Source organism: Chiloscyllium punctatum, chromosome 32 (genome assembly GCF_047496795.1).
Source record: "Chiloscyllium punctatum isolate Juve2018m chromosome 32, sChiPun1.3, whole genome shotgun sequence".
NCBI lineage: Eukaryota > Metazoa > Chordata > Chondrichthyes > Orectolobiformes > Hemiscylliidae > Chiloscyllium > Chiloscyllium punctatum.
The window spans coordinates 32,141,902-32,168,825 of NC_092770.1; the positions used below are offsets into that span (position 1 = coordinate 32,141,902).

Genomic DNA, 26,924 nt, shown 5'->3' on the forward strand with positions numbered 1-26,924 from the left:
GCTTCACTTGGGGGTCACCACTGATGATGTTACCTACCCAGGTAATGAAACGTCTGGATATCAAACCTACAGCTCAGCGAGCAAACCTACACCCTATATAATCACTATCAGAGCAAATGGGCAGCCCATTTTACACCTCTCTCCTTTTACATTTTCATTTCATGTTTGTCACCAAGATGTACAATAGGAAAAGCGATTTGCTAATGTTCACCTCACAGACTGTGCAAAGTTGGGTCTACCCAGATAACTCTCTACCAAAGCCAGACCGACCTCACATGGAAGCAAAATATTCTTGACGCTAGAAATCAGAAATAAAGACACAAAATGGCACTGGAAATACTCGGGAGATCTGGCACCTGGAGCTAAAGGTTTCAAGTCTGCCGGCTTTCAACAGAAAATTGTGATGAAAGGTCAAAAACCTGCAACATTCAGTCCGTTTCCCTGTGAACTGACGTTGCTACCAACCCTGCTGAATACTCTCAGCATTTTCGGCTTTTATTTCTTACTTCAAACTAGGTCATTTATAAGACAGCACAACAGAAATTTCCTTTCAACTAAGAAATTCTTCTGGCTAAAATGAATCAGAATATGTTTTAAGTTGTTCTTAGAATCTGTATTACCTGTTTGGTTGACTTCTTCACACCATGAAAGACCTTCCAGGTCATTCCTGGCCCAGCACTTGCCATGTGCCGTCCAACTTCAAACTCCCTTGTGACAGGGTTACCCATGACTGCACTGGTAACATCTGCTGTTACCTTAGTAACAGTACTCTTCAGTTTATTTAGCATTGACTCCATTGTTTCAGATGAACAGTTTACCTGCAAAAAAAAAAGATAAAGAACAGGAAATCAGCAAAAGAGAAAAAACCTTCCACATATTTTCTTTGTTGTAGAGGTGTGGTTGCCACCAGCAGTATCATTTTTGATTCCAATCACTGGTCAGAACTGAGGAAATTCTGAGTAACGTCTAGTAAGCTTCCTTCAGGAATTAGTTTTACAACTTACTCTCTTATTAGGTCACACCCATAGGAAAGGTTTGACCACATGGAGGTTCCCTGCAGGTTCCCTCTCCTTAACTAACAGAGGTTGTGTTCACAGGTCAGAAGGCTGAGGGGAGATTTGTTACAGGTGTTTAGAATTGTAAAAAGTCTGGGACAGATACAGTTCCCAGTGGCAAAACATTCAAGAACACAGGGCACTGATTAAAGGTGACGATCAAGAATCAAAGGTTTCAAACATTTTAAGTGGCCAAATACCTTTCAGTTAAATGTAAAAAAAATCCCATTGAACCACAGAGGAATTCTGCCTTGTTCAACGGTGAATATTCATACCTCAACTTCACAAAGCAGAAGTTTTTAAAATTACATTGCTGTTTGTGGAGCCTGTGTATGAGACTGAATGCTGAATAAATTAGATTACATTTCAAAAGTACTGCATTTGTTCAGTGGTGTCCTAAGCTGAAGAAGGATGCTATCTTAACTCAAGTTCTATCCTTCTTTAAAAAAGGACAAGAGGTGAATCTACCACAGCAGATGGATTGCAGCAGTTGAGGAAGTCAGCTCACCAGCACCAAAGGTAACTAGAGACAAGTAACAAATGCTGACCCAGTCACTGAAGCCCACATTCCATCAGTGAATAAAATAAAAGCCGAAGCGAAGACTACAGACCTTTGTAAAAACCAGAGGCAGGCTAAATAAAAAAGGTAATATTCTGTTATGGACTAGGTCAGACCACTCTTAAGCAGGCAGCCCAGACCATAACTTTGTAATTTGTTTCAGTAAGTGTATAGTGAAAATTACGTGGAGTAAGTTTGCTAGGTTAACCACCAGGTTTTAAAACAGACAAAAATGTATTCACAAAATTACACAATGAAACACCAAGAACAGAAATAAAGAATCCCTACAGAACTCAGTCGACCCAAACAAGACTGAATTATGCTGTTCCAAATATACACAACAGTCCCAATTTAAAAAAACAGTAAAAATGGAACAAATGTTTACAGGTTCAGGTTAGAAGGGCAGAAGGAGAGAGAGTTTCGCAGCCTGTTTCCACACAGCTGAACTCCTAACTAGTTCTTGACTGAACTGCTCAGCTAGAGAGCTGACCACTCCCCTTTCATTATACAGGTCACTTCTAAATCATTACCACTTTAGCCTGAAGTCTCACCTGTTAACATATAAACAAAAAACTTCTCAACATCCTTTTTACATCACTGTACCAAACTAGCCACCTTGGAGCCGGGAGCTGTTTATGACACTCTGGAAAAAAAAACCAAGGACACAGTAACCTTGAGAAAAGGAACAGCTTTTAGAAAAAGGGACCAGCTTTATGACAATTCAAAGAGATTAAAAGATTGTATGATTTTTCTGAACCTGAAATGTAATCAACCCAAAAATCAGAAGCCAACCCATTCCACTAGATCAGCTCACTTCAGGAATGACACTTCCACTGTCCCAGTGCAGGAACAGTGAAATGGAGTGTTGGAATGGGAATTTCGGCTACAAAAAGCCTTTAACTTTGAAGGTTTTCTGAGCCACAGTATCATTTACAATACGGGGTGGTTATTCAATCAATCAAGTCCAATTCCATAGACTGCTCTCAATCAGTTTCACTGCTCTACTCTATCCCCATAACTATCCCCATAAATCAGTTTATTTCCTTCAAGAGTCCATACAGTTTTCTTCTGAAACCATTCATCATTTCCCCTTCAATCACTCTCGTGGGTTGACAGTTCTGGGTCATAACCACTCGCTATGTAAAAATATCACTACTGCCTCCTCCATCTTTTTGTTAAATCTTTGTCGTCCTCCTTGTTCCTTTAATGAATGGGAAGAGCTTCGTTTTGTCCACCTTACCTAAACCTGTTATAATCTCTGACCACATGAAATCATGGCTCCATGGAGAACAACCTGAGCTTCTCTAACATAACCTTGCAAATAAAGTCTCCATGCCATGCTCCATTTTGCTAAATCACATCTGCATCTTCTCCAATGACCCATCAAAATCAGTGTGACTAACATTGAAAGCTGTTTTTCCAGTTGAGCTTTCTAAAGTATCAGCGTCATGGAAGTCGTTACTTGAGGCACACCTTTATCTCAAAACTAACATATTACAAAACCAATGAAGAATTTCAAACTCAACCTGCAGTTCAATGTCTTTTGTTTACTGTCACAGTTTTAATCAACTGCATTGTACTCATTTTTTAAAAATGTTCAGTACCAGGAAAATAAAGATTGCAAAACAAATACAAAGTAGAACACGGTTTCAATATGATATCAATTTCAAAGCTCTAACTACACTGAATGCTCGTAATGTTGGCATCTCTACATTTGAGGAAACCAGTTACAGATTAGGCAAGGGTTTTTCTGAACAGCTCTATTATATTTGCAGCTGTTGTACTTATTTCAATCAACCTGTCCAAACAAGTTATGACATACCTTCGGAGCAGGGAGGATTGAACGTTTTGGCCCACGGCTAGGGATATTATCACTTGGCCATAAGATCCTCCATAACTGTGGCAGAGCAGAGCACAGAGACATTCAGTTCAGCTGGTCCATGCCACAGTTTATGTTCTATAGGAGCCTCCCTTTTCAACTAAGCCAATCAGTAAACCATTCTACACCTTCCTATTACATGTGTTTATAAAGTAACATTCAAGCCACACAAGCGCCAAGCAATAAACTTTTCCATCAAAACAGTCAAACCATCCCTCCTTGACATTCAACAGCAATATCATTGTTGGAATCGCTCACTTTCAACAACCTTGGCATTACCATTGACTAGAAACTGAACGGGACTAGCCTTATGAATGCTGTGGCTACAAAAGTAGGTCAAAGGCCATGAATTCTGTATTGTGGATCTCACCTCCTGTCTCCATAAAGACTGCCTAATATCTATATGTCATAAGTCAGGAGTGAGATGGATATTCCACATTTGCATGTATGAGCACAGTTCCAACAAGACTCAAGATGATTGACACCATCCAGTAAAAAGCAACTTCTTGACTGGCACCCATCACCTCCAACATTTATTCTAATCACCACTGATGCTCAATGGCAGCAGTGTGCATCTTCCAGATGATGCACTGCACTAGCTCACCAAGACTCCTCCAACAAACCAATGACTTCCACCAACTTCAAGCACAAGGTCAGCAGATCCATGGGAACATCACCTCCCGCACGTTCTCCCTCCAAACATTTCACCATTATGATTTGGAAATGTACAGTTGTTCCTTCGGTGTCCCTGAGTCAAAATGCTGGTACTTGCTCCCTAACAGCATCGTAGGTGTCCCGAAAACCCAAACAATGCAGTAGCTCATCATCTTTGCCGGAGCATTAGGGATGGACAATAAATGCTGATCCACCCAATGATACCCAGATCCTATGAACAAATAACGTACCCCCTTGAATGCATTGCACTGATCACTGTCATCAGTTGTCTCTCACTTTAAGAGTAATTGTTGCTCAAGATCATGAAATTCTATAATCCTTTATATGACTTAACAAGCTAATCCATGGCTCTCGATCTCTGGTCACATAGGGCAGGACGTCCCAAGAGGCAATGGAATCGGAGGTGGTCAATTTGACTCCTTTTCTTCCATGCCACTGCTGTGCCTCGTTATTAAGAAATTGTGACTCAAAACGTGATGCAGCTTGAAATAACAGCTTAAAGTCAATGCTACCACACATCAGAATGTCCTTAAAGTGTTTTCTTTATCCTCCCCTGGAAGATTATGCATTTGATGATTGAGAAAACAAGACCTGGCAGGAGACACATTTCAGCCATCCTGACACGTGAATCCCATTGAATGTGAAGGATGTGGCAGAAGCACTGCTTATAGAATTCTCTAGCACTTGAATGCATTGATACACAGTGCAAGTCTCACTGCATTTCAGGAGTGTGCTGATGACAACTGTTTTGCATGCAAGGATTCTGTTGACTTGCAGGTGGTTCTGCGTCAAAATATTTGTTGCTGAGGTTTGAAGAAGGCTGAACTTATGCAGCTGTTACAGTCAGATCCACTCATCAATGGAGGCCTTTTGAGAGAGATGGCTGTCAAGGTATGGGAAGGCTCAACATATTCCAGACTCTCTCCTTCAACAGACAGAGAAACTGTATATTGGATGACCAAATAGAGTTTTGTTTTGGTAATACTCAAAGTCAGATCAAGTTTCCTGTGTGTAGAGATCAAGGGAGACTTGTAGCTCTTGGGCAGAGTAGGCAATGATATGACAGAGGCAACTAAGTTGAAAGTGTTTTCCCTTTAGAAGGTATTTAATACCGATGCTAAAGCACAGTTCATCTTTGATAGCCACTGTGTATACTGTAAAAAACATGGCGGCTATCATACAGACTTGTGTGACCCTGGGAGGATTCTAAGGTGTCGATATCAGATACCCACTCAAAACAGTTGCAGTCAAGTCACCATGAAGCTATGGCGGGATTGTAAAGATGTTTCTTGGACATCCAAACTTTGCAGCATAGTTCAGAGAACCTTGGAACTTACTTATTCAAATGTTTTGATCATATCAATGAGTGCAATGAAGAACTCCTGCACTGTGCCTGACATTTTTCTTGAACTTGTCTCACAGCAAAGGCAATGCCAGAGGCTCTTCTGAAAGGTCTAAGCTCACAAAATTTACTTACTGAATCATCAAAGACTTGCTTCAGAAAATAACCGTTTGGTTGGGGCATTTTGATGCATGGAAGGTGCCTTCTGAGATAAAGTTGAAGGTGCACCCAGCAATTTAGAGATGAGCGCATTAGACATAGAATTTCATCACCAAATAATTATTCTTTGCCAAAGTTTTGATTAATCAATCATTACATTTGTGGCATTCATTCCCAAAATAGGGATGAAATTTAGTATATCCTCATGTCTCAATATTGCCATGCATGTTGCTTTTCGATGATTTTTCCACATAAGTTTACATCCAGGCTGTTGTTGCACAGCCTTGGTAAGATCTCCATTGTGAGGGAGGTTAAAGCAACAATGAAATAAAAGCAAGACACCATAGATGCTGAAAATACTAAAAACAAAATTGTGGGAATCACTCAGAAGGAATGAAAGAGTTTTCTGACCTGGGCATCAGCTCCAGTTCTCTCCAAACAAAGACAGTGGATCCACGTTCTGTTGAACTTAATCACAGATTGTCTGGAGCCAACTCAAACAAGCTCCCATTCTTTGACATGCCAGCAAGAAGTCAGCGAAATCTCTACTACAAACCTACCTTCACTTGTTAACATTGGGATTTCTACAGCAGCATACACAATAGTTGACCCAGACTTCCTCGGCCAGAGTTGGGGAAACGGCCACTGCTACAAAACTCTCGCACCATAAGACTAGCCTCATTGTCAACCTTGCAAACAGATACCAAGTAATTTGTTGATCATACAAGCTTGAAGTAAGGCACACCAAAATTTCCTCTGGGTTGATGGCGACAATGATCAAATCATTGCTTCCTGTGTATCTTGCTTCCTGTGTATCTCACAAAAGCATGAATGGCTCCACGTCCTAAGAAGCACCCAGTGTACCTCCAATCACCCTGAGCACACAAGGTGTGTCCAAGATTTGAGCAACAGGTGAAGCTAACACTTCACACTGCTAATATACACGTATGTTACTCTTCACTAACGGATACAACTGTCAGGCCAAAAGATAATCCTGCCTACTGCAAAAATGAGTAATGTGACAGAGGAATTTCAGTGCCATTATGAATTTGGTATGTAGGCCACATGCCCAAATTTTTGATAGATCATATCAAACAGCATGTCACTTTGGCCTGTTGAATACAGGCTATGTACTAACCATACGTGATCAGCCCACATTTCCAAACTCAGAACGGATGTGAGAAATTATTCCTCAATTGGGCAACACTTACTGAACAATTCTGAAGGTGCTAAGAATTATATTACGAACCAATTCAAGAGTAGCAGCAATATTGCTCACTTATACATCTTGGAAGCTACACTTATTCACATGAAGGCCATGTCTTTTGCAAACAAAAACACATTTTTTGCCTTCTTCCCAATTAAATAAAAGCTTTGAGTACATTGGGGCCTTGTGCGTGCAAGGCTGCACTGCCTCGATCAGGTTCCGTTTTCCAATCAAGTGGCATCCTTTTTCTCATACAACATAATTTGTCATCCTTTTCTGAGATCTGGCACTGGTAATTCTGATAAGTGCAAGATGAAAACCTTGAACAGAATATGTCTCACAGATGAGCAAAATCTAAGCCTTTGCTCTGTCCCAATTCACATCATTCAGAATTGATCATTCTGAGCAAATTCCAAGCTTTTATCACTTGATGAATTAAAAATGATTGATTAAAACATTTGTTGAAGAATGGTCTTGAACACAAACATTTTGTGTTCAAATGCAAACATGACGACACAATCAAATCAATTTCACAACGCATCACAAATCAGGCAAATAAGACATGCACAACAAAGGACAATCGACATCCATGTCCTTTATCTTGCATCACAGGTATAATTATGGAACTTCTTTAAATAAAGCTGTATCTGCTTAAGTGCCAGATCTCTCCTTGATTCCTTGACACTGTGATCCCATGTTGTACTCCAGCCCAAAGGCCAACAAACTAAAAGAACTTTCATTTTACATCACACCTTTCATCACTTCTGGATGTCTCAACTGTTTAAAATCAATGAAGTACTTTTTGACATGTCGTCACCATAAAAACATAGCCAATTTGTACATGACAAGATCCCACAAGTATTAGTCCTCCAGTATTCTGTTTTCACGATGTTGCTTGAGATATAACTGCCTCACATATCTCCAAAATAGCACAATGGAAGGCTTTGCTTTCATGACTCATTTAAAAAAGCAACACTTTTGAAGACACAACACTTCTTCAATACCATACTGAAGTGGGACTTTGGGCTTGCCTTCAGCCTGGGTCTTGCACCTATGACTTCTGAAGCTGAGATGTGCATGGTGCTACACGGTGTCACAATCTGCAGTAAATCCCAAGTCAAGATCTGTGAGCCCCATCCTTGGTGACACTCACCAAATTTTCACTTCCAATCAGGTCTGAGGCATTGCCCAGAGAACACTCTTACTTGAATCCCACACTGGGCCGTCAATCGTTGATAACATTTTCAAATTCCACTCAGATTCAAGATTAATTCTTAAATTTACCAAGAGCCCCAATCCCAATCTCTGACTCAAGCCCTCTAATCCCATAGTCTACCTTCCCTATGTCATAGTCAGAAAACCCCCTCATTTCACTCGACACTATTCCCATTCTAACTCTAACACCCGACTATACTGTTAATCTCTGGCCCAGTATCGCATTCTCACTGATTGATGTCATCCTAATCTCACTCTCTCATCCTTGCCCCCCTCACATTCTCACTCGGTTCCTTGCACCACCTCACATCCAAACTCTTTCATCCCTGCACCATCTCATGTTCTCACTCTGCTCCCTGCACCAGCTCACATCCAAACTCTCTGATCCCTGCCCCCCTCCACATTCTCACTCTGATTCCTGCCCCCCAACATTCTCACTTACTGATCCCTGCCCCCCCCACATTCTCACTTACTGATCCCTGCCCCCCCCCACAGTCTCACTCTCTGATCCGTGCCCCCCATTCTCACTCTCTGATCCGTGCCCCCCACATTCTCATTCTCTGATCCCTGTGCCCCCCACATTCTCTGATCCCTGTGCCCCCCCACATTCTCACTCTGATCCTTGTCCCCACCACATTCTCACTCTGATCCTTGCCCCCACCACATTCTCACTCTGATCCTTGCCCCATTCTCACTCTGATCCCTGTGCCCCTACTTTCTCACTCTCTGAGCCCTGCCCCCCACATTCTCACTCTGATCCCTGTGCCCCCCCACATACTCACTCTCTGATCCCTGTGCCTCCCCCACATTCTCTCTCTGATCCCTGTGCCCCCCCCCACAGTCTCACTCTCTGATCCCTGTGCCCCCCCACATTCTCACTCTCTGATTCCTGTGCCCCCCACATTCTCACTCTCTGATCCCTGTGCCTCCCCCACATTCTCTCTCTGATCCCTGTGCCCCCCCCACAGTCTCACTCTCTGATCCCTGTGCCCCCCCACATTCTCACTCTGATTCCTGTGCGCCCCACATTCTCACTCTCTGATCCCTGTGCCCCCCCCCACATTCTCACTCTCTGATCCCTGTGCCCCCTCTCACATTCTGACTCTCTGATCCCTGTGCCGCCCCTCACATTCTCACTCTCTGATCCCTGTGCCCCCCCCTCACATTCTCACTCCCTGATCCGTGCCCCCCCCTCACATTCTCACTCTCTGATCCCTGTGCCTCCCCCACATTCTCACTCTGATCCCTGTGCCCCCCTCACAGTCTCACTCGCTCATCCCTGTGCCCCCCCCACCACATTCTCACTCTCTGATCCCTGTGCCGCCCCTCACATTCTCACTCTCTGATCCCTGTGCCCCCCCACATTCTCACTCTGATCCCTGTGCCCCCCTCACATTCTCACTCTCTGATCCCTGTGCCACCCCTCACATTCTCACTCTCTGATCCCTGTGCCCCCCTCACATTCTCACTCCCTGATCCCTGTGCCCCCCCCTCACATTCTCACTCTCTGATCCCTGTGCCCCCCCCACATTCTCACTCTCTGATCCCTGTGCCCCCCCACATTCTCACTCTCTGATCCCTGTGCCCTCCCCAGTCTCACTCTCTGATCCCTGTGCCCCCCTCACATTCTCACTCTCTGATCCCTGTGCCCCCCCCACAGACTCACTCTCTGATCCATGTGTCCCCCTCACAGTCTCACTCTCTGATCCCTGTTCACCCTCACATTCTCACTCTGATCCCTGTGCCCCCCCCCCACAGTCTCACTCTCTGATCCCTGTGCCCCCCTCACATTCTCACTCTCTGATCCCTGTGCCCCCCCCCCCACAGACTCACTCTCTGATCCATGTGTCCCCCTCACAGTCTCACTCTCTGATCCCTGTTCACCCTCACATTCTCACTCTGATCCCTGTGCCCCCCCCCTCACATTCTCACTCCCTGATCCCTGTTCACCCTCACATTCTCACTCTCTGATCCCTGTGCCCCCCCTCACATTCTCACTCTCTGATCCCTGTGCCCCCCCTCACATTGTCACTCTCTGATCCCTGTTCACCCTCACATTCTCACTCTCTGATCCCTGTGCCACTCCCCCATCCCCTCTCAAGACCCAATCGCTCCCCCCACCCCCCACCAGGCCAGGGCAGACCAGGCCCGGCCTCTCTCTCCCGCCTATTAAAACACGAAGGAAGCGGGTTGTGGGTGGGTGTGGGGGAGGGGGTGGGAGGAGGTGAAGGGAGGGGGAGGGGGTGGCTGGTGGTTGGCGGTGGGGGTGGGGGAGGGGGTTGTGCGCGGGGGTGGGGTTGCGGCCTGTCACCTGGCAGAGCCTTTCTCCTTCCGGCCCGTGGCCGTGTTTTCGAGCCCCGCCGCCTGACGGCTCACTCACTCCCGGGCGGCGGCAACAACAAGCGGAGGCGACCTTTTCGCCATCACATCACTCCCCTCACCACGCAACCTCATTTCCGCTTCCGCCCACACACACGTGACCGTGCCCTCAAGGGGCGTGGTCACAGGTTCCAGGTGAGTCCAGGTGGGGGCGGAGCTTCTGCTCTAACCTGGATGGTGACCAGGACACACTATCCCATCTCTTCACAATCACAACATCAAACACTTTCCATGTACACTTCAACTCTCAAAAGGACAGCTATAAAGCACTAGCCTCCAGTTTCAATATGAACCATGAGCTCACAGATTGTTATTTAAACAATCCTTAGATAAGCACATGGATGATTTTGGGATAGTGTAGGGGGATGAGTTGAGAATAATTCACAGGTCGGCGCAACATCAAGGGCCGAAGGGCCTGTTCTGCGTTGTATTGTTCTATGTCAACGTTTTGAGAATAGTAATTCGGCAGCACAATAGATACCCTTCGACCCATCAAGTACGTACCACCAACACCACACTAACTCCACACTTGTCACACCTTCCAGCACTAAGCCAAAAGCCTTCGATGTTATGACATTTTATGTGCTTATCTGAATTTTTGTCGAAGAGTTGGAAGCTCAACTACCCTCATAGGTAGTGTATACTGGACCCCTAGCATTTTCCTCAGATCCTCTCTATAGCTCCTGCCCCCATCCTGAAACGTGTGCCCTCTTGTTACTGACCCTTCAACTAAGGGGACAGCTGCTTTCTCTCCAGCTCATCTAAGCCTCTCAGTCTTAAATACTGCTATCAGGTCCCTCTTATCTGCTTCAACAAAATTACCTGAGTTTATCCACACCTCTTTATAGCTAAGGCAATCTGTCCCAGATGAATCCAGGTGAATCTTCCCTCCAGTGAAATCATATTCTTCCCATAGTGCAGTCTCCAGAAATGCACACAGTAACTCAATTGTGACTTAACCAGAGTTCCACCTACCCACCATTATAACCTATGCCTTGACTGTTCGAGACAGGTGTCCCATATGTCCTAACTACCCGATTAACTGTCCTGCCACCTTCAGAGATCTGTGGACACGCACCCTAAAATCCCTCCAAGCTTCATGGTGTTCTACCATTCATTGAGTAATCCCTTGTCATCTCACACCTTTGAATGTTAAATTCCATCTGCCACTTAGCTGCCGATCTTATTATTTCATTAATATTCTCTTGTAACCTAAAACCTTGCTCCTCACTGTCAACCACCCAGCCAATCTTTGTCATAGAATCGTAGAATCCATACAGTGTGGAAACACGTGACCCTCCAAAGAGTAACCCACGCAGACCCATTCCCCTACCCTATATTTACCCATGACTAATGTACCTAACCTACACTTCCCTGAACACTATAGGCGATTTAGTATGGCCAATTCACCAAACCTATACATCTTTGGACTGTGGGAGGAAACCCATGCAGACACGGGGAGAATATGCAAATTTCGCACAGACAATCGCCCGAGGCTAGAATCGAAGCCGGGTCCCTGGCACTGAGGCAGCAGTGCGAACCACTGAGCCACTGTGCTGCAAACTTATTTATCATGCAGCCCTGGGGATCTGTCCACTGTTAAACCTGCCAGAACTTCCACTACCTCCTCTCTCTGTATTAATTTAAAGAATCTCAGTCCATCTTCCCGAATGTTGTACAGACATCCTCCTCCTCCCGCCAAGTAATTCCAGATATGAAGTATTCTTAGCATCCTAACAATGGTCTGCTGCTTCACTTACAAGTTGCCCCTTAATCTCTAATAGCCCTTTCCCTGATTATTCTCTTCCCTGTGATATATTTGTCAAGTACATTGGGATTTTAGCAAGTTTTAAGAAGAGTTGTAGCTAAGGTTGAGGTTTTGGATGTAGGTTTGCCCGCTAAGCTGAAAGGTTCATTTCCAGATGTTTCATTACTTTACTAGATAACATCTTCAGTGGACCTCAAGCAATGCTGAAACTTCCTGCTTTCTATTTATATGTTTGGGTTTCTTTGGGTTGGTGTTGTCATTTCCTTTGATGATGTTATTTCCTGTGGTGAAGTCACTTCCTGTTCCTTTTCTCAGGTGGTGGTAAATGGGGTCTAACTCAATGTGTTTGTTGATAGAGTTCTGGTTGGAATGCCATGCCTCTTGTGCATGTCTTTGTTTGGCTTGTCCTAGGATGGATGTATTGTCCCACTCAGAGTGGTGTCCTTCCTCATCTGTATGTGAGGACACTAGTGAGAGAGGGTCATGTCTTTTTATGGCTAGTTTTCTGCCTGTTTGTCCAATGTCCATCTATCATCCCGTGAGAAAAGGAACAGGAAGTGACTTCACCACAGGAAATAACATCACCAACCCAAAGAAACCCAAACACATAAATAGAAAGCAGGAAGTTTCAGCATTGCTTTGCATGAGGTCCACTGAAGATGTTACCTAGTAAGGTAATGAAACGTCTGGAAATGAATCTTTCAGCTCAGCGAGCAAACCTACATCCAAAACACATTGGGAGTTTACCCAATCTTTCCCGTCAGCATTTTCTCATGCACCCTTTTTGCTCTCCTAATTGCCTTCTGAAGTTCCCCTTGAACACTCTATACTCCAATCGAGCCTCCACTGATTTATTCCATTTGTGTGTTACATGCTCACTTTTCCTTTCTATCTAGCACGATATATTCCTAGACATCCACGTTCTCTGGGTTTGCTGCTCATACATTTCACCTTCAATGGAACACGTTGAGTCTGTACTCTCCCCAATTCATGCAATAGTTCATACAATCTCTAGAGAGTGAAAGCAGCCATTCAACCCATCAAGTCCACACTGATACTCTGAAGAGCATCCCACCCAGACCCATCCACCCTCATCCCTGTAATCCTGCATTTCCCATGGCCAATCTATTTAACTTAGATATTTTTGGACTGTGGGAGGAAACCAGATCATCTAGGTTTTAAACTCCTCTAAGTTCTACTGTGGATTTACCCTTCAGTAGCTCTTCACAGTCTACTTTGGCCAGATCCTTATTTTACTAAAATCTGCCTTCCCCCAATCCCAAATGCTTTTCTGCAGGCTTTTATCTTTTCCCATATTAAACTTAATCTTTTTTGTTTTGTAGTCACTGTCACTAAGATGGTCCTCCACTGCCACTTTGTTTCCCCGAATTAGGTCCAGCGCTTCACCGTCCCTTGTAGGACTACCTGCATGTTAATATAAAAAGCTCTGCTAAATAAATTTCAAAATATCCATCCCCCTAAATGCTTTATAATATAATTATCCCAATTTATATTGGATAAGTTAAAAATAATTATCCTATTCACCTCAACGAATTGATGACGTCAGCTCAATTGCTCATTGTCTGGGAGCCTATATGACATTCTGAACAGCATGAATGCCCTCTTTTTATTCCAAAGCTCTCTCCATAAAGCCTCATCTGACAACTTCCAAGTTAGTAACTGTAGCAAGCAAGGATGCTGTCTCTTTATTAGGCCCCTTCAGTAATTCCTCTTTCCTCTACATATATCCTGTCCTGCCTAAAGATCCTTTCCCCTAGAATATTCAGTTTCCAGTCCTGTCACCCCTCAGCCACATCTTTGATGGCAACAATATGGCAATTCCATGTGTCATTCAATGATCTTAACTCATCTGTCCTACCTCTAATACTAACATTAAAGTCTATTCAACCTCACCTTATTTCCTTGAGTCTCAACATATCTGAACATTCTCCCTTATAGACAATTAATTTTCCAAAACACTAATCAAATGATTGGAATAAGTTGGATGTGAATGGAGAACTGCAACTTTTTTTTCCAAGAGACTAGGCTGGATATGGTGGGCGGGGGTGGTGGTGGTGGGGAATCATGCCTTACCTTTTTTATTCAGCTTTGTTTCCAGCAGTTAATTGCTGCAAGAACCTAAACCACCAAATGTCTGCAGAGGAGAAAGTGATAGCTGGAGAAAATATAAACCCCAAAGCTGCCAAACACACTAAGATAAACTAAGTCAGAAGACATGATGTTAGTATGTTTTGGACACAAAACCTGCCACACCTCATGTAAATTTAAACTGAAAAAAGAAATGATGACATGGACTGCATAAGCAATAAAACCAAACATGAGAAAGAAACGCAGGGAAATGGAGAAAAAAAATTGAATGCAAGTCAAAAAGAAAGCGAGGTAATCAGGACAATTGTACACATTTTTAAATCTGCATAATGCCACAAAATGCAATGGCCAAGCTGTGCAATGTATTCAAGAAAAATCTCTGGACCAAAAGTACACATTTCTGGTTAATTCAGTTTTATTTAATCCGAACTGGAAAAAAGGTGAGATATATCAAATATAAAAATTCTGTTCATGATTAACCTTATTTAGAATTTCTTATAGTAAGATTAGTTAGCAAATTTTGAGAAGATTTGTAGCTCAGGTTGAGGTTCTGGATGTAGGCTTGCTCGCTGAGTTAGAAGATTCGTTTTAAGATGTTTCGTCACCATAATACCATAACATCTTCAGTGAGCCTCCAGATGAAGCACTGGTGACATGACCCGCTTTCTATTTATGTGTTGAGGTTTTCTTGGGTTGGTGATGTCATTCATGTGGTGAATTCATTTCCTGTGGTGATGTCAGTTCCGGTTATTTTTCTCAGGGAGTGGTAAATGGGATCCAAGTCAATGTGTTTGTTAATAGAGTTCTGATTGGAATGCCATGCTTCTGGGAATTCTATGCGTGTCTCTGTTTGGCAAATTCTAGGATGGATGTGTTGTCCCAGCTGAATTGGTGTCCTTCCTCATCTGTATGTAAGGATACTTGTGAGAGTGGTGAGTTAATGTTCATGTATCTTGGTGGCTACTTTGCTGCCTGTTTGCCCAATGTAGTGTTTATTACAATTCTTGCATGGTATTTTGTAAATAACATTGGTTTTGCTTGTTGCCTGTATACGGTCTTTCAAGTTCATTAGTTGCTGTTTTAGTGTGTTGGCGGGTTTGTGGGCAACCATGATGCCAAGAGGTCTGAGTAGTCTGGCAGTCATTCCCGAGATGTCTTTGATGTCAGGGAGAGTGGCTAGGGTTTCTGGACGTGTTTTGTCAGGATGGTTGGGTCTGTTGCTAAAACATCCACTGTATTCATTGGGTACCCATTATTCTTGAATACACTGTATAGGTGATTTTTCTCTGCTCTGCATAGTTCCTCTGTCCTGCAGTGTGTGGTGGCTCATGGAAATAATGTTCTAATGGTAGCCCACAAACCCACCAACACACTACAACAGCAGCTAATGAACTTGAAAGACCCTATACAGACAACAAGCAAAACTAATGTCATTTACAAAATACCTTGTAAGAACTGTAACACTACATTGGACAAACTGGCAGAAAACTAGCCACCAGGATAGATGAACATCAACTAGCCACAAAAAGACACGACCCACTATCATTAGTATCCTTACATACAGATGAGGAAGGACATCACTTCGACTGGGACAACACATCCATCCTTGGACAAGCCAAACAAAGACATGCACAAGAATTCCTAAAAGCATGGCATTCCAACCAGAACTCTATTAACAAACACATTGACTTGAATCCCATTTATCACCCCTGAGAAAAATAACAGGAAATGACATCACCGATCCAAGGAAACCTCAACACACAAACAGAAAGTAGGCCATGGCACCAGCGCTTCACCCAGAGGTTCACTAATGATGTTATCTAGTATGTGGACAAAACATCTGAAAACAAACCTTCTAGCAAACCTATATCCAGAGTAAGATTAGTGTTAATTATTTATTTTTATTCAGTGCAGCCATCTAGATAACACTTGATGCCAATTCGTTGAGCACATTTTGACTCTTTGCACTCCGTCAGATTTTGCAATCACATCCTCATCCTATTTGTTTGAAAATTTCATAGATACAGAGCTTAAATGAAGAGGAAATGTCAAAAATCCAGAGCAAGGAACATCATACAACCCAGGTGGCCAGTTTCAACCCAAGTCCTCTAGATCCTCCTAATAACCTGCCTCATAGTTCATAGAAAACGTCTCTTGCCTTTCAAATCCCTGGTAGACAGGCAGGAGGCTGAAAATACACTCCTGCCTCTCTACTTTGGATTCCAACATCTGCAGGGGTTTTTTTGTCTCCAACTAAGTTTGTTTCATATCCCTGTGATGGCCAAAGATTCATTTGACAGGAAACAGTAATATGTTCACACTGCTGGCACAGAACCCCACCAGTTGACTGCCCAGCCAGAAATCAATGCAGTCAGATGAGCCTCCCAAACGGTAGTGCAAACTCAGAAGAGCAGCCTGCTGTGTCAACTCCTGTATACAAAGGGTGAACAATTGTTCCCACTAAAAAACCTCAGACACAACATAATCAGTAGCATAAAATGAAACATTCCAACAAAGACAAACTGATAGTTTTAGTTATTACATTTAGTGCAAATCAATGTAAATCATAATCAAATGGAGAAAATCATAAACCAAGATTTTTGTCAAATAAGAATATTTTTGCCCTCTTGTGGTGCACTGGTATACCCCTAGAAGAGGAAGCCTGGGTTCAAGGCCCACTGGCTCCAGAGGTGGCTAATAACATCTGAGCCAGGTGATTAGAAAAATCACTGTCACAGGTGCCAAATGGCCAGCTCAAGAAAATTCTTGCATTCATTCAAAATGCTATCTTTTCAAAAGAAACAGCAATAATCTCACTAATATTCTCCTCCTAAATGATATTTGAGTAGCGTTGAACAAACACTGATGGGTGTTGTTTCTGGAACTCCTCAAGCAGTCTGTTTCTCTCTTTTGCAGATGTGTTGGAGTTTTGACTGATCTCTTGGACTAACTGCTTAAGTTGGTCCATGGTGGTCTTGTCTTTCTGCTCTTCAAATTCTTTCTGTGTTACGTGCTGGCAGAACGTAAAACCTGGCAGAAAATAAGCAATCAAAATTATCAAGTTTTTTTTTGCAGGGAATAGACAATGTAATAATGATGTAAAGTAACTTACATTTATGTAGGATCTGGTCACATCTCTGTGACATTCTACCCAATTTACCTTTAGTGAATGACTTTCAAAATACCATCACATTGTTACGTAGGCAAATGCAATAGTAGCCCATTTGTACACAGCAAAATTCAGAAAATGAACAAATCAAACAATGTTTTGCGAAAAAGTTGATGAAGGATTGTTAACACACAGTGGAGTTGATATACAAGATACTGGATTAGTGGTGCTGGAAGAGCACAGCAGTTCAGGCAGCATCCAACGAGCAGCGAAATCAACGTTTCGGGCAAAAGTCCTTCATCAGGAATAAAGGCAGTGAGCCTGAAGCATGGAGAGATAAGCTAGAGGAGGGTGGGGGTGGGGAGAGAGTAGCATAGAGTACAATAGGTGAGTGGGGGAGGAGATGAAGCTGATAGGTCAAGGAGGAGAGGGTGGAGTGGATAGGTGGAAAAGAAGATAGGCAGGTCGGACAAGTCCGGACAAGTCAAGGAGACAGTTACTGAGCTGGAAGTTTGAAACTAGGATGAGGTGGGGGAAGGGGAAATGAGGAAGCTGTTGAAGTCCACATTGATGCCCTGGCGTTGAAGTGTTCCGAGGCGGAAGATGAGGCGTTCTTCCTCCAGGCGTCTGGTGGTGAGGGAGCGGAGGTGAAGGAGGCTCAGGACCTCCATGTCCTCGGCAGAGTGGGAGGGGGAATTGAAATGTTGGGCCACGGGGCGGTTTGGTTGATTGGTGCAGGTGTCTCGGAGATGTTCCCTAAAGCGCTCTGCTAGGAGGCGCCCAGTCTCCCCAATGTAGAGACCACATCGGGAGCAACGGATACAATAAATGATATTGGTGGATGTGCAGGTGAAACTTTGATGGATGTGGAAGGCTCCTTTAGGGCCTTGGATAGAGATGAGGGAGGAGGTATGGGCACAGGTTTTACAGTTCCTGCGGTGGCAGGGGAAAGTGCCAGAATGGGAGGGTGGGTCGTAGGGGGGTGTGGACCTGACCAGGTAGTCACGGAGGGAACGATCTTTGCGGAAGGTGGAAAGGGTTGGAGAGGGAAATATATCCCTGATGGTGGGGTCTTTTTGGAGGTGGCGGAAATGTCGGTGGATGATTTGGTTGATGCGAAGGTTTGTAGGGTGGAAGGTGAGCACCCAGGGGCGTTCTGTCCTTGTTACGGTTGGAGGGGTGGGGTCTGAGGGCAGAGGTGCGGGATGTGGACGAGATGCGTTGGAGGGCATCTTTAACCACGTGGGAAGGGAAATTGCGGTCTCTAAGGAAGGAGGCCATCTGGTGTGTCCTATGGTGGAACTGGTCCTCCTGGGAGCCGATACGGCGGAGGCGGAGAAATTGGGAATACGGGATGGCATTTTTGCAAGAGATAGGGTGGGAAGAGGTGTAATCCAGGTAGCTATGGGAGTCAGTGGGTTTGTAAAAAATGTCAGTGTCAAGTCGGTCGTCACTAATGGAGATGGAGAGGTCCAGGAAGGGGAGCGAGGTGTCAGAGATGGTCCAGGTAAATTTAAGGTCAGGGTGGAATGTGTTGGTGAAGTTGATGAATTGCTCAACCTCCTCGCGGGAGCACGAGGTGGTGCCAATGCAGTCATCAATGTAGCAGAGGAAGAGGTGGGGAGTGGTGCCGGTGTAATTACGGAAGATCAACTGTTCTACATAGACAACAAAGAGACAGGCATTTACGTCTTTGGTCTGGAGGAAGTGGGAGGATTCAAAGGAGAAATTGTTAAGGGTGAGGACCAGTTCGGCCAAACGAATGAGAGTGTCAGTGGAAGGGTACTGTTGGGGACGTCTGGAGAGGAAAAAACGGAGGGCTTGGAGGCCCTGGTCATGGCAAATGGAGGTGTAGAGGGATTGGATATCCATGGTGAAGATAAGGCGTTGGGGGCTGGGGAAACGGAAGTCTTGGAGGAGGTGGAGGGGGTGGGTGGTGTCTCGAACGTATGTGGGGAGTTCCTGGACTAGGGGGGATAGGACAGTGTCAAGGTAGGTAGAGATGAGTTCAGTGGGGCAGGAGCATGCTGAGACAATGGGTCGGCCAGAGTGGTCAGGCTTGTGGATCTTGGGAAGGAGGTAGAACCGGGCAGTGCGGGGTTCCTGGACTATGAGGTTGGAAGCTGTGGGTGGGAGATCTCCTGAGGTGATGAGGTTCTGTATGGTCTGGGAGATGATGGTTTGGTGATTGGGGGGTGGGGTCATGGTCGAGGGAGCAGTAGAAAGATACCCCACCACCAGGGATATATTTCCCTCCCCACCCCTTTCCGCCTTCCACAAAGACCGTTCCCTCCGTGACTACCTGGTCAGGTCCACACCGCCCCCTACGACCCACCCTCCCATTCTGGCACTTTCCCCTACCACCGCAGGAACTGTAAAACCTGTGCCTATACCTCCTCCCTCACCTCTATCCAAGGACCTAAAGGAGCCTTCCACATCCAAAGTTTCACCTGCACTTCCACCAATATCATTTATTGTATCCGTTGCTCCCGATGTGGTCTCCTCTACATTGGGGAGACTGGGCACTTCCTAGCAGAGCGCTTTCGGGAACATCTCCGAGACACCCGCACCAATCAACCACACCGCCCCGTGGCCCAACATTTCAACTCCCCCTCCCACTCTGCCGAGAACATGGAGGTCCTGGGCCTCCTTCACCACCGCTCCCTCAGCACCAGACGCCTGGAGGAAGAACGCCTCATCTTCCGCCTCGGAACACTTCAACCCCAGGGCATCAATGTGAACTTCAACAGCTTCCTCATTTCCCCTTCCCCCACCTCATCCTAGTTTCAAACTTCCAGCTCAGTAACTGTCTCCTTGACTTGTCCGGACTTGTCCGACCTGCCTATGTTCTTTTCCACCTATCCACTCCATCCTCTCCTCCTTGACCTATCACCTTCATCTCCTCCCCCACTCACCCATTGTACTCCATGCTACTCTCTCCCCACCCCCACCCTCCTCTAGCTTATCTCTCCATGCTTCAGGCTCACTGCCTTTATTCCTGATGAAGGGCTTTTGCCCGAAACGTCGATTTCGCTGCTCGTTGGATGCTGCCTGAACTGCTGTGCTCTTCCAGCACCACTAATCCAGTATTTGGTTTTCAGCATCTGCAGTCATTGTTTTTACCTTGTTGATATACTAGAGTCATACAGCAAAGAAACAGACCCTTTGGTTCAACTAGTCCATGCCGACCATAATTCCAAACTGAGTAAGTCCAATCTGCCCGCGTCTCGACCATATCCCTCTAAACATTTCTTATTCATGTACTTGTCCAAATGTCTTTTAAACGTTCTAACTATACCCACATTCACCACATTCTCTGGAACGTCTTTCCACAGAAAATTGCTCATCTTTTTAGAATCTTCCTCCTCTCACCTTAAAACTTTGCCCATAATCTTCAAATCCCCCACCCTAGAGAAAGGATACCTGCCGTTTACCTTATCTCTACACTTCAGGATTTTATAAAACCTCGATAAGGTTGCCTCTCAACCTCTGATGTTCCAGTGCAAAGTCCCAGCTTATCCATTGAGGGATACTATTAGGAAGCATTTCTTCACACGGCACTCTTTCCCAAAAGAGTCTGCCAAAATGAGGGTAAATTTAAAATTTAATAACTATGAAATTGATAGATTTTCGTTGGATGAAAATATTAAAACATATGGAACCAAGGTAGTAAACTAAGATCAGATTGAATAGAGCAGAGCTTCCCAAAGTGAGAGTTGAGACCCCAAGTGGGGTCACAAGTTCAGAGATAGCAATAGTTCTGACTCCCTTTCAGTATTCTGCACCGTGCTTGTTGTGCTTACATGTTGTCCCACTTCATCATAATCACATGGAGAAAATCATAAGCCAAGATTTTCGCGGACAAAAGTATTTTGCCCTCTTATGGTGCTGTGGTAGTGTCCCTACATCCTACGTTCTCAGTTCTCACAGAGGTGACAATTTTAAAGCCTTGAAATTTGATTTGATTTACTGTCACGTGTACCTAAGTACAGTGTAAAGCTTTGTTTGCGAGCAGTACAGGCAGATCATAGTAAGCAAGGATGTACAGATCATAGGGTGAAAAAAAACTTGGACAGAGTGAGGCATACAAATTACACTGCACAGGACATGCATGAGGCAAGATTAACATTAACAAGATCAACATTATTTGAAGTTACAGAGTCCATTCATCAGTCTAACAACAGCAGAAAAGATGATGTTCCTGAACCTGCTGGAGCATGTGTTCAAGTTTTTGTATCTTCTGCCTGACAGAAGACATTGTCGGAGGACATTACTGGAGTGAGATGGGTCTTTGATGATGTTGGCAGCTTTTGAAGTGAGGTCACAGTGGTTAAAAGGGTGGAAAGCACTGGAATGGAGGGACAGTACAGAGTGGCTGATCAGCATGCTCATGTTCCTGTGCTTTATTTGTGCCATGGGAACTTGAAAATCCATTTGAATTATCATAACAGGCAAACAGGTCTTTAAGGTGTCAAATAAAAGCTGTAATCAACACTCTCAGTACTGTGCTGTAGTGTCAACTTATTTTTCAGACTTAGCAAAAAAATGTCTTGCTCAATTATTATAGTCGCTAGTTCTTGCCTCTGATCAGTTGAAATGGCAATTAGAATGCAGTAGCTTCTCCAAGGCACTGTGTGGCACTGCAGACAATGCATTCAAATGTTCCTCACAATTCCCATAAGTCATTCATTCCTCTTCAACCAGCACTGTACAACACTTCGGTGGCAGCTCAACATTGAAAATTCCCAAAGCATCCCATCTGGGAGCAGCGACAAGAAGCATCAAAATATGGACACTGATTCTTGCTACAAAAGTCAAGTGAGATGATAATTTTGATTTCAGAGTTTCAGAGAAAGTAGTGAGAAATAAAGGAAACAGTCTGGAAAACAGCTGAAGTTGGTTGTAGCATTATCTCTTCCAAAGGGAAATTGTTCTGATTTAAAACAGTTTTAAATATTTTTTGAATTATTTATCCAATCATTTTTGGAATGCTATAAAAGTCTGCACACCCTACCCCGAATGTAAATACCCATTCCAGAAGATCAGGAAGTCAACCAAATCCTAAATTTGCAGACACCAGCCACGATTATTCGTCTTGCACTTTCACTTCAATTTTGCGTTTCAGTTTCAATCACCAGATCTTCAAACAGGCAATTTCATGGGATTCTCAGCATTTTATAGTCTGTATAGAAACGAGCTCAGATACAGGCTCAATCTTACTAATCTCATGACATCAAGTTTGTAACAGTGACATCTGCTAATATGCAGTTGAGACATTTTGCCATGATCAGATTTTCTTTGACTTCACATAATTCAAGCTGGTACTAAGCGAGGGATACTGTATTTATAAAGGCAACATCTTTCAGATTAGACACTAAAACTGTGGGTTCCATGTGCCAGTTCTAGTGGATATTAAAAAAGATTCTATGGCAAAGAATGAGGGGAGTGCCTCACAACCACCATCAATTGTCATCTGGTCATTCATCTCATTTGCTGTTTAGAACACATTACAGAACAGTATAGGCCCTTTGGCCCTCGATGTTGCACCGACCTGTGGAACCAACTGAAGCCTATCTAACCTTCACTATTATATTTCATCTGTATGTTTATCCAATGACCATTTAAATGCCCTTAAAGTTGGTGAGTCTACTACTGTTACAGGCAGTGCACTCCATGCCCTTACTATTGTGAGTAAAGAAACTACCTCTGACATCTGTCCTAAATCTGTGTCGCCTCATGCTGTGACCTTGCTATAAATAAGCTGGCTGTTGTACATGCCAACCGTGACTGCACTTCAAAATAATTAACTAATTGACTAACAACCAATCAAGATGATTTGAAAGGTACAACATAAATGTATTTAGCATGCAAAACAGGTTCAATGGACTGTGTGATAAGGCTCAAAGATTTGTATCAATCTTTGCCAAGTGATGATCCATTACAACCTCCTCTGGATGTCCACAGCATTATGGATGTCAGTGTGATGAAAGGTACAGATGCAAATGCAATTATCATATTTTTGACCATAAAACACGGGAATAGAAATTGGCCATTTAGTCCCCAAATTTTCTTTGCCATTCAATGACAGCATGGCTGATCTGATCATCCAAAACTCCAATTGCCTGCCTTTTCCAAATAACTTTTGATGATCTTAATGATAAAATACCATTCATCCTTTAATTGTTTTTAAATTTAAGAACTTGGATTCTAATTGCTAGCATATGGGGTTGGTCCACTGAGTAAACTAGTTTAATCATAAACTAAGTCAGAGTTTTTGGAACCAAATTTGTTGATATTTTGGGGTTTTGACAGAAGAATAAAACATGAAGCCATTAGCTGGGATAAGCAATTTTATAAACATTGAGTTAAAAGTTTCTGAAGTCAGTTTGAAAAAGATCTGACTGAAGTTAGAGGCAAAAACAGTTTCTCATTGTTCAGAGCAACAAAGGAATAACTTAACACAAGATTTGTGAAAGCTATCCATCCAAGAATGTTTAGTTCAAAATCTCCAAAAATACTTCAAAGTTGAGAAAGTCCTACTTTTACAACCGAGATCTCAAAGAAAAAGCCTTCATAGCTCACAGAACTAGAACTGTAAAGAAGCAATAACATCAACAGACAGACTTGCAAAGGAAGGAAGTTTCTCTAGATGTTGATTAAATGCAAAGTATTGAGACTGGGAAGATAAGATTTTATTCTGCAACATTTTTAGACATCTTTCAAAACATATTGAATGCAGATAGCTTGTTTAGTTTTTTTCCCCCTTTTGTATAAGAAACTTCTGTTTTATTGTTAAAACCAAACCTGTAGCCTTGTATGCCTATGTTTCAGTGAAACACTGCCACATTGAATTAAAACAAAATAAAAAGCACCAGCCTAGATTTTATTCTGAGATTAACAGAGAATCAGGGACAGGGTCTAAATAAATTTAGCTCAAGTAAATTATCAATAATGGGTAAATTAATGGAAGTGAAGAGTGACAAATCCCTGGACCTGATGGTTTTTATCCATAGGTGTAAAAGGAGGTAGGAGAGCACTCTGCTGATGTCCTTTCCACAATCTTTCCAAGTTCCCTGGATTTAGGAGTTTGACCCCTGGACTGAAAATGTGTTCATGTCACTCACTCTTTAATAATGGTGACAGAGTGAAATCAGGGAATTACAGACCAGTTAGCCTTATATCTATCGGGGGCAGCGGGGTAATTGTTGGGAGTCTATAATCAAGAAGTTAAATGAAAACCTTGACCTTTAGCTAATCAGGGAGTGTCAGTATGGTTTTATTAAGGGGAGGTCAGTTTTTTTAAGAGGTGGCACAGCTGGTGGACAGGAGTAAGTCAATGGACGTGGTTTATGTAAACTTCCAGAAGGCTTTTAATAAAGTCCCACACAAGAGACTTAGCTTGAATGGAAGTCCATGGAATTGAGGGTAAATTATTACCAGGGACAAGAAATTGGTTGAGTGGCAAAAAACAGATTGGGAATAATGGGTAAATATTCAAATTGGCAAGATTAACGAGTCATGTCTTGCAGGGATCTGTATCACGGTCTCAATTATTCACAATATTCATTAATGGCTTAAAGGCAGAAAAAGTTAAATATCCAAATTTGCTGCAGACACAAAATTGGTTTGCATCATAAATAGTGTTGACGACAGTATAAACTTACGACAGGATATTGATAGATTAGCTGAATGGACAAAGCATGGCAACTCCATTTTAATCTAAGGAACTGCCAGGTTTTGCATTCTGCCAACTGAGCCAATTCTATCCCATCATCTACTCTTAATCATGGGTGATGTCACAGAAGGTGACGTCAATGATGCTATCAAGCAGCACTTGCTGAGCAATAGCCTAGTTACTGATGATCAGTTTGGGTTCTGCAAGATACAAACTCCTAATCTTAATACAGCCCTGATTCAAATATGGACAAAGAGCTGGGTTCCAGACATTAGGTAAGGATGCCTGCCCTTGACACCATGGCCCCATTTGAGAGAGTGAGGCAGCAGTGCAGTAGACTGAATATCAGCAGTGACCACCAAAATGACGCACTGCAAAAATTTATCCCAGCTCCTCAGACAGCACCTTCTAAACCCATGACCCACTTCCATAGAGACGAACAAAGGCAATATCTACACTGAAACACCACCAACTGCACATTCTTCTGAGTTACTGCCTTGGGAATATATCACTGTTCCTTCACTGTCACTAGGTCCAAATCTTCATTTCCTTAATAGCTTCATGGATATACCTACAGTAATGGTTCAAAAGGAAGCGCACCCCTTCCTCTCCAGGACAATTAGTGATGGGCAATAAATGCTGACCCAGCCCCAGTAATATCTGTACCACATGAAGGACCAAAATAAATCAGTTTATTTCAGTCAATTGTGGTGTACTTAGATTTCCAAAAGATCTTTGACAAGGTGCCGCACAAGAGGCTGCCGCATAAAACAAAGCTGCATGGTTTTACGGGTAAAATATGAGCACGGATAATGGATTGGTTGCTAAACAGGAAGCAACGATAAATGAGTGCTACTCTGGTTGGCAATCAGTGACTAGTGGTGTGCCTCAGGGCTTAGTATTGGGACAGCAATTATTCATAATTTGTATAGATGATTTGGAATTGGGGACCACATGTAGGGTGTCAAAGTTTGCAGATGACACTATGATGATTGGCAGAGCAAGGTGTGCAGACGTCTGTGAAACTTTACAAAGGAACGTAGATACATTGAGTGAGTGGGCAAAGGTCTGGCAGGTAAAATACAATGTTAATAAATGTGAAGTCATCCATTTTGTTAGGAGTAACAGTAAAAAGGATTATTACTTTAATGGTAAGAAATTGCAGCACATTGCTGTGCAGAGTGTCCTTGTGCATGAATTACAGAAGGTTGATCTGCAGGTGCCACAGGTAATTAAAGCAGTAAATGGAATTTTTGTCCTTCACTGCTAAACGGATTGAGTTTAAAAGCAGGGAGGTTATGTTGCAGCTGTATAGAATGCTGGTGAAGCCACACCTGGAGAACTATGTGTGGTTTTGGTGTCCTTACTTGAGAAAGGATGTACTGGCACTGGAGGAGGTTCACTAGGTTGGTTCCAGAGTTGAGGAGATTGGCTTAAGAGGAGAGACTGAGTGGACTGGGATTACATACATTGGAATTCAGAAAATGAGGGGGGAATCTTATGGAAACATATAAAATTTTGAAGGGAATGTATAAAATAGATGTATAGAGGATGTTTCCATTGGCAGGTGAAACTAGGTCAAGGGGGCATAGCTTCAAAATTAAGGGGAGCAGATTTAGGACTGAATTAAGAAGGAACTTCTTCACCCGGGGGTTGTGAATCTCTGGAATTCCCTGTCCAGTGAAGTAGTCGATGCTACTTTTAAAGCTAAGGTAGATAATTTTTTTTGAACAGTGAAGGAACTAAGGGATACAATGAGAGGACGGGTAGTGGATCTGAGTCCATAAAAAGGT

At 43.4% G+C, this 26,924-nt stretch overlaps 2 protein-coding genes across 4 annotated transcripts in view; both read right to left on the minus strand.

Moving 5' to 3' along the window:
• scyl2 (SCY1 like pseudokinase 2) overlaps positions 1-10,557 on the minus strand; it is a 57,496-nt gene extending 46,939 nt beyond the window's left edge. For 2 of the 3 annotated variants that reach the window (XM_072552027.1, XM_072552025.1), the window contains exons 1-2: positions 10,403-10,557; positions 621-818 (exon numbers count right to left, since the gene is read on the minus strand). In XM_072552027.1, the coding sequence (XP_072408128.1) occupies positions 621-797 (177 nt within the window). In that variant the 5' untranslated portion in view covers positions 798-818; positions 10,403-10,557. Of the gene's footprint in view, positions 1-620; positions 819-8,029; positions 8,441-10,402 lie in introns of those variants that run through there. The other variant, XM_072552026.1, reaches the window with a different exon arrangement.
• Positions 10,558-16,027: 5,470 nt separating this feature from the next.
• depdc4 (DEP domain containing 4) overlaps positions 16,028-26,924 on the minus strand; it is a 32,823-nt gene continuing 21,926 nt past the window's right edge. Inside the window, exon 9 of the mRNA XM_072552029.1 lies at positions 16,028-17,377. Coding sequence (XP_072408130.1) covers positions 17,178-17,377 — 200 coding nt within the window. The 3' untranslated portion in view covers positions 16,028-17,177. The remainder of the gene's footprint in view (positions 17,378-26,924) is intronic.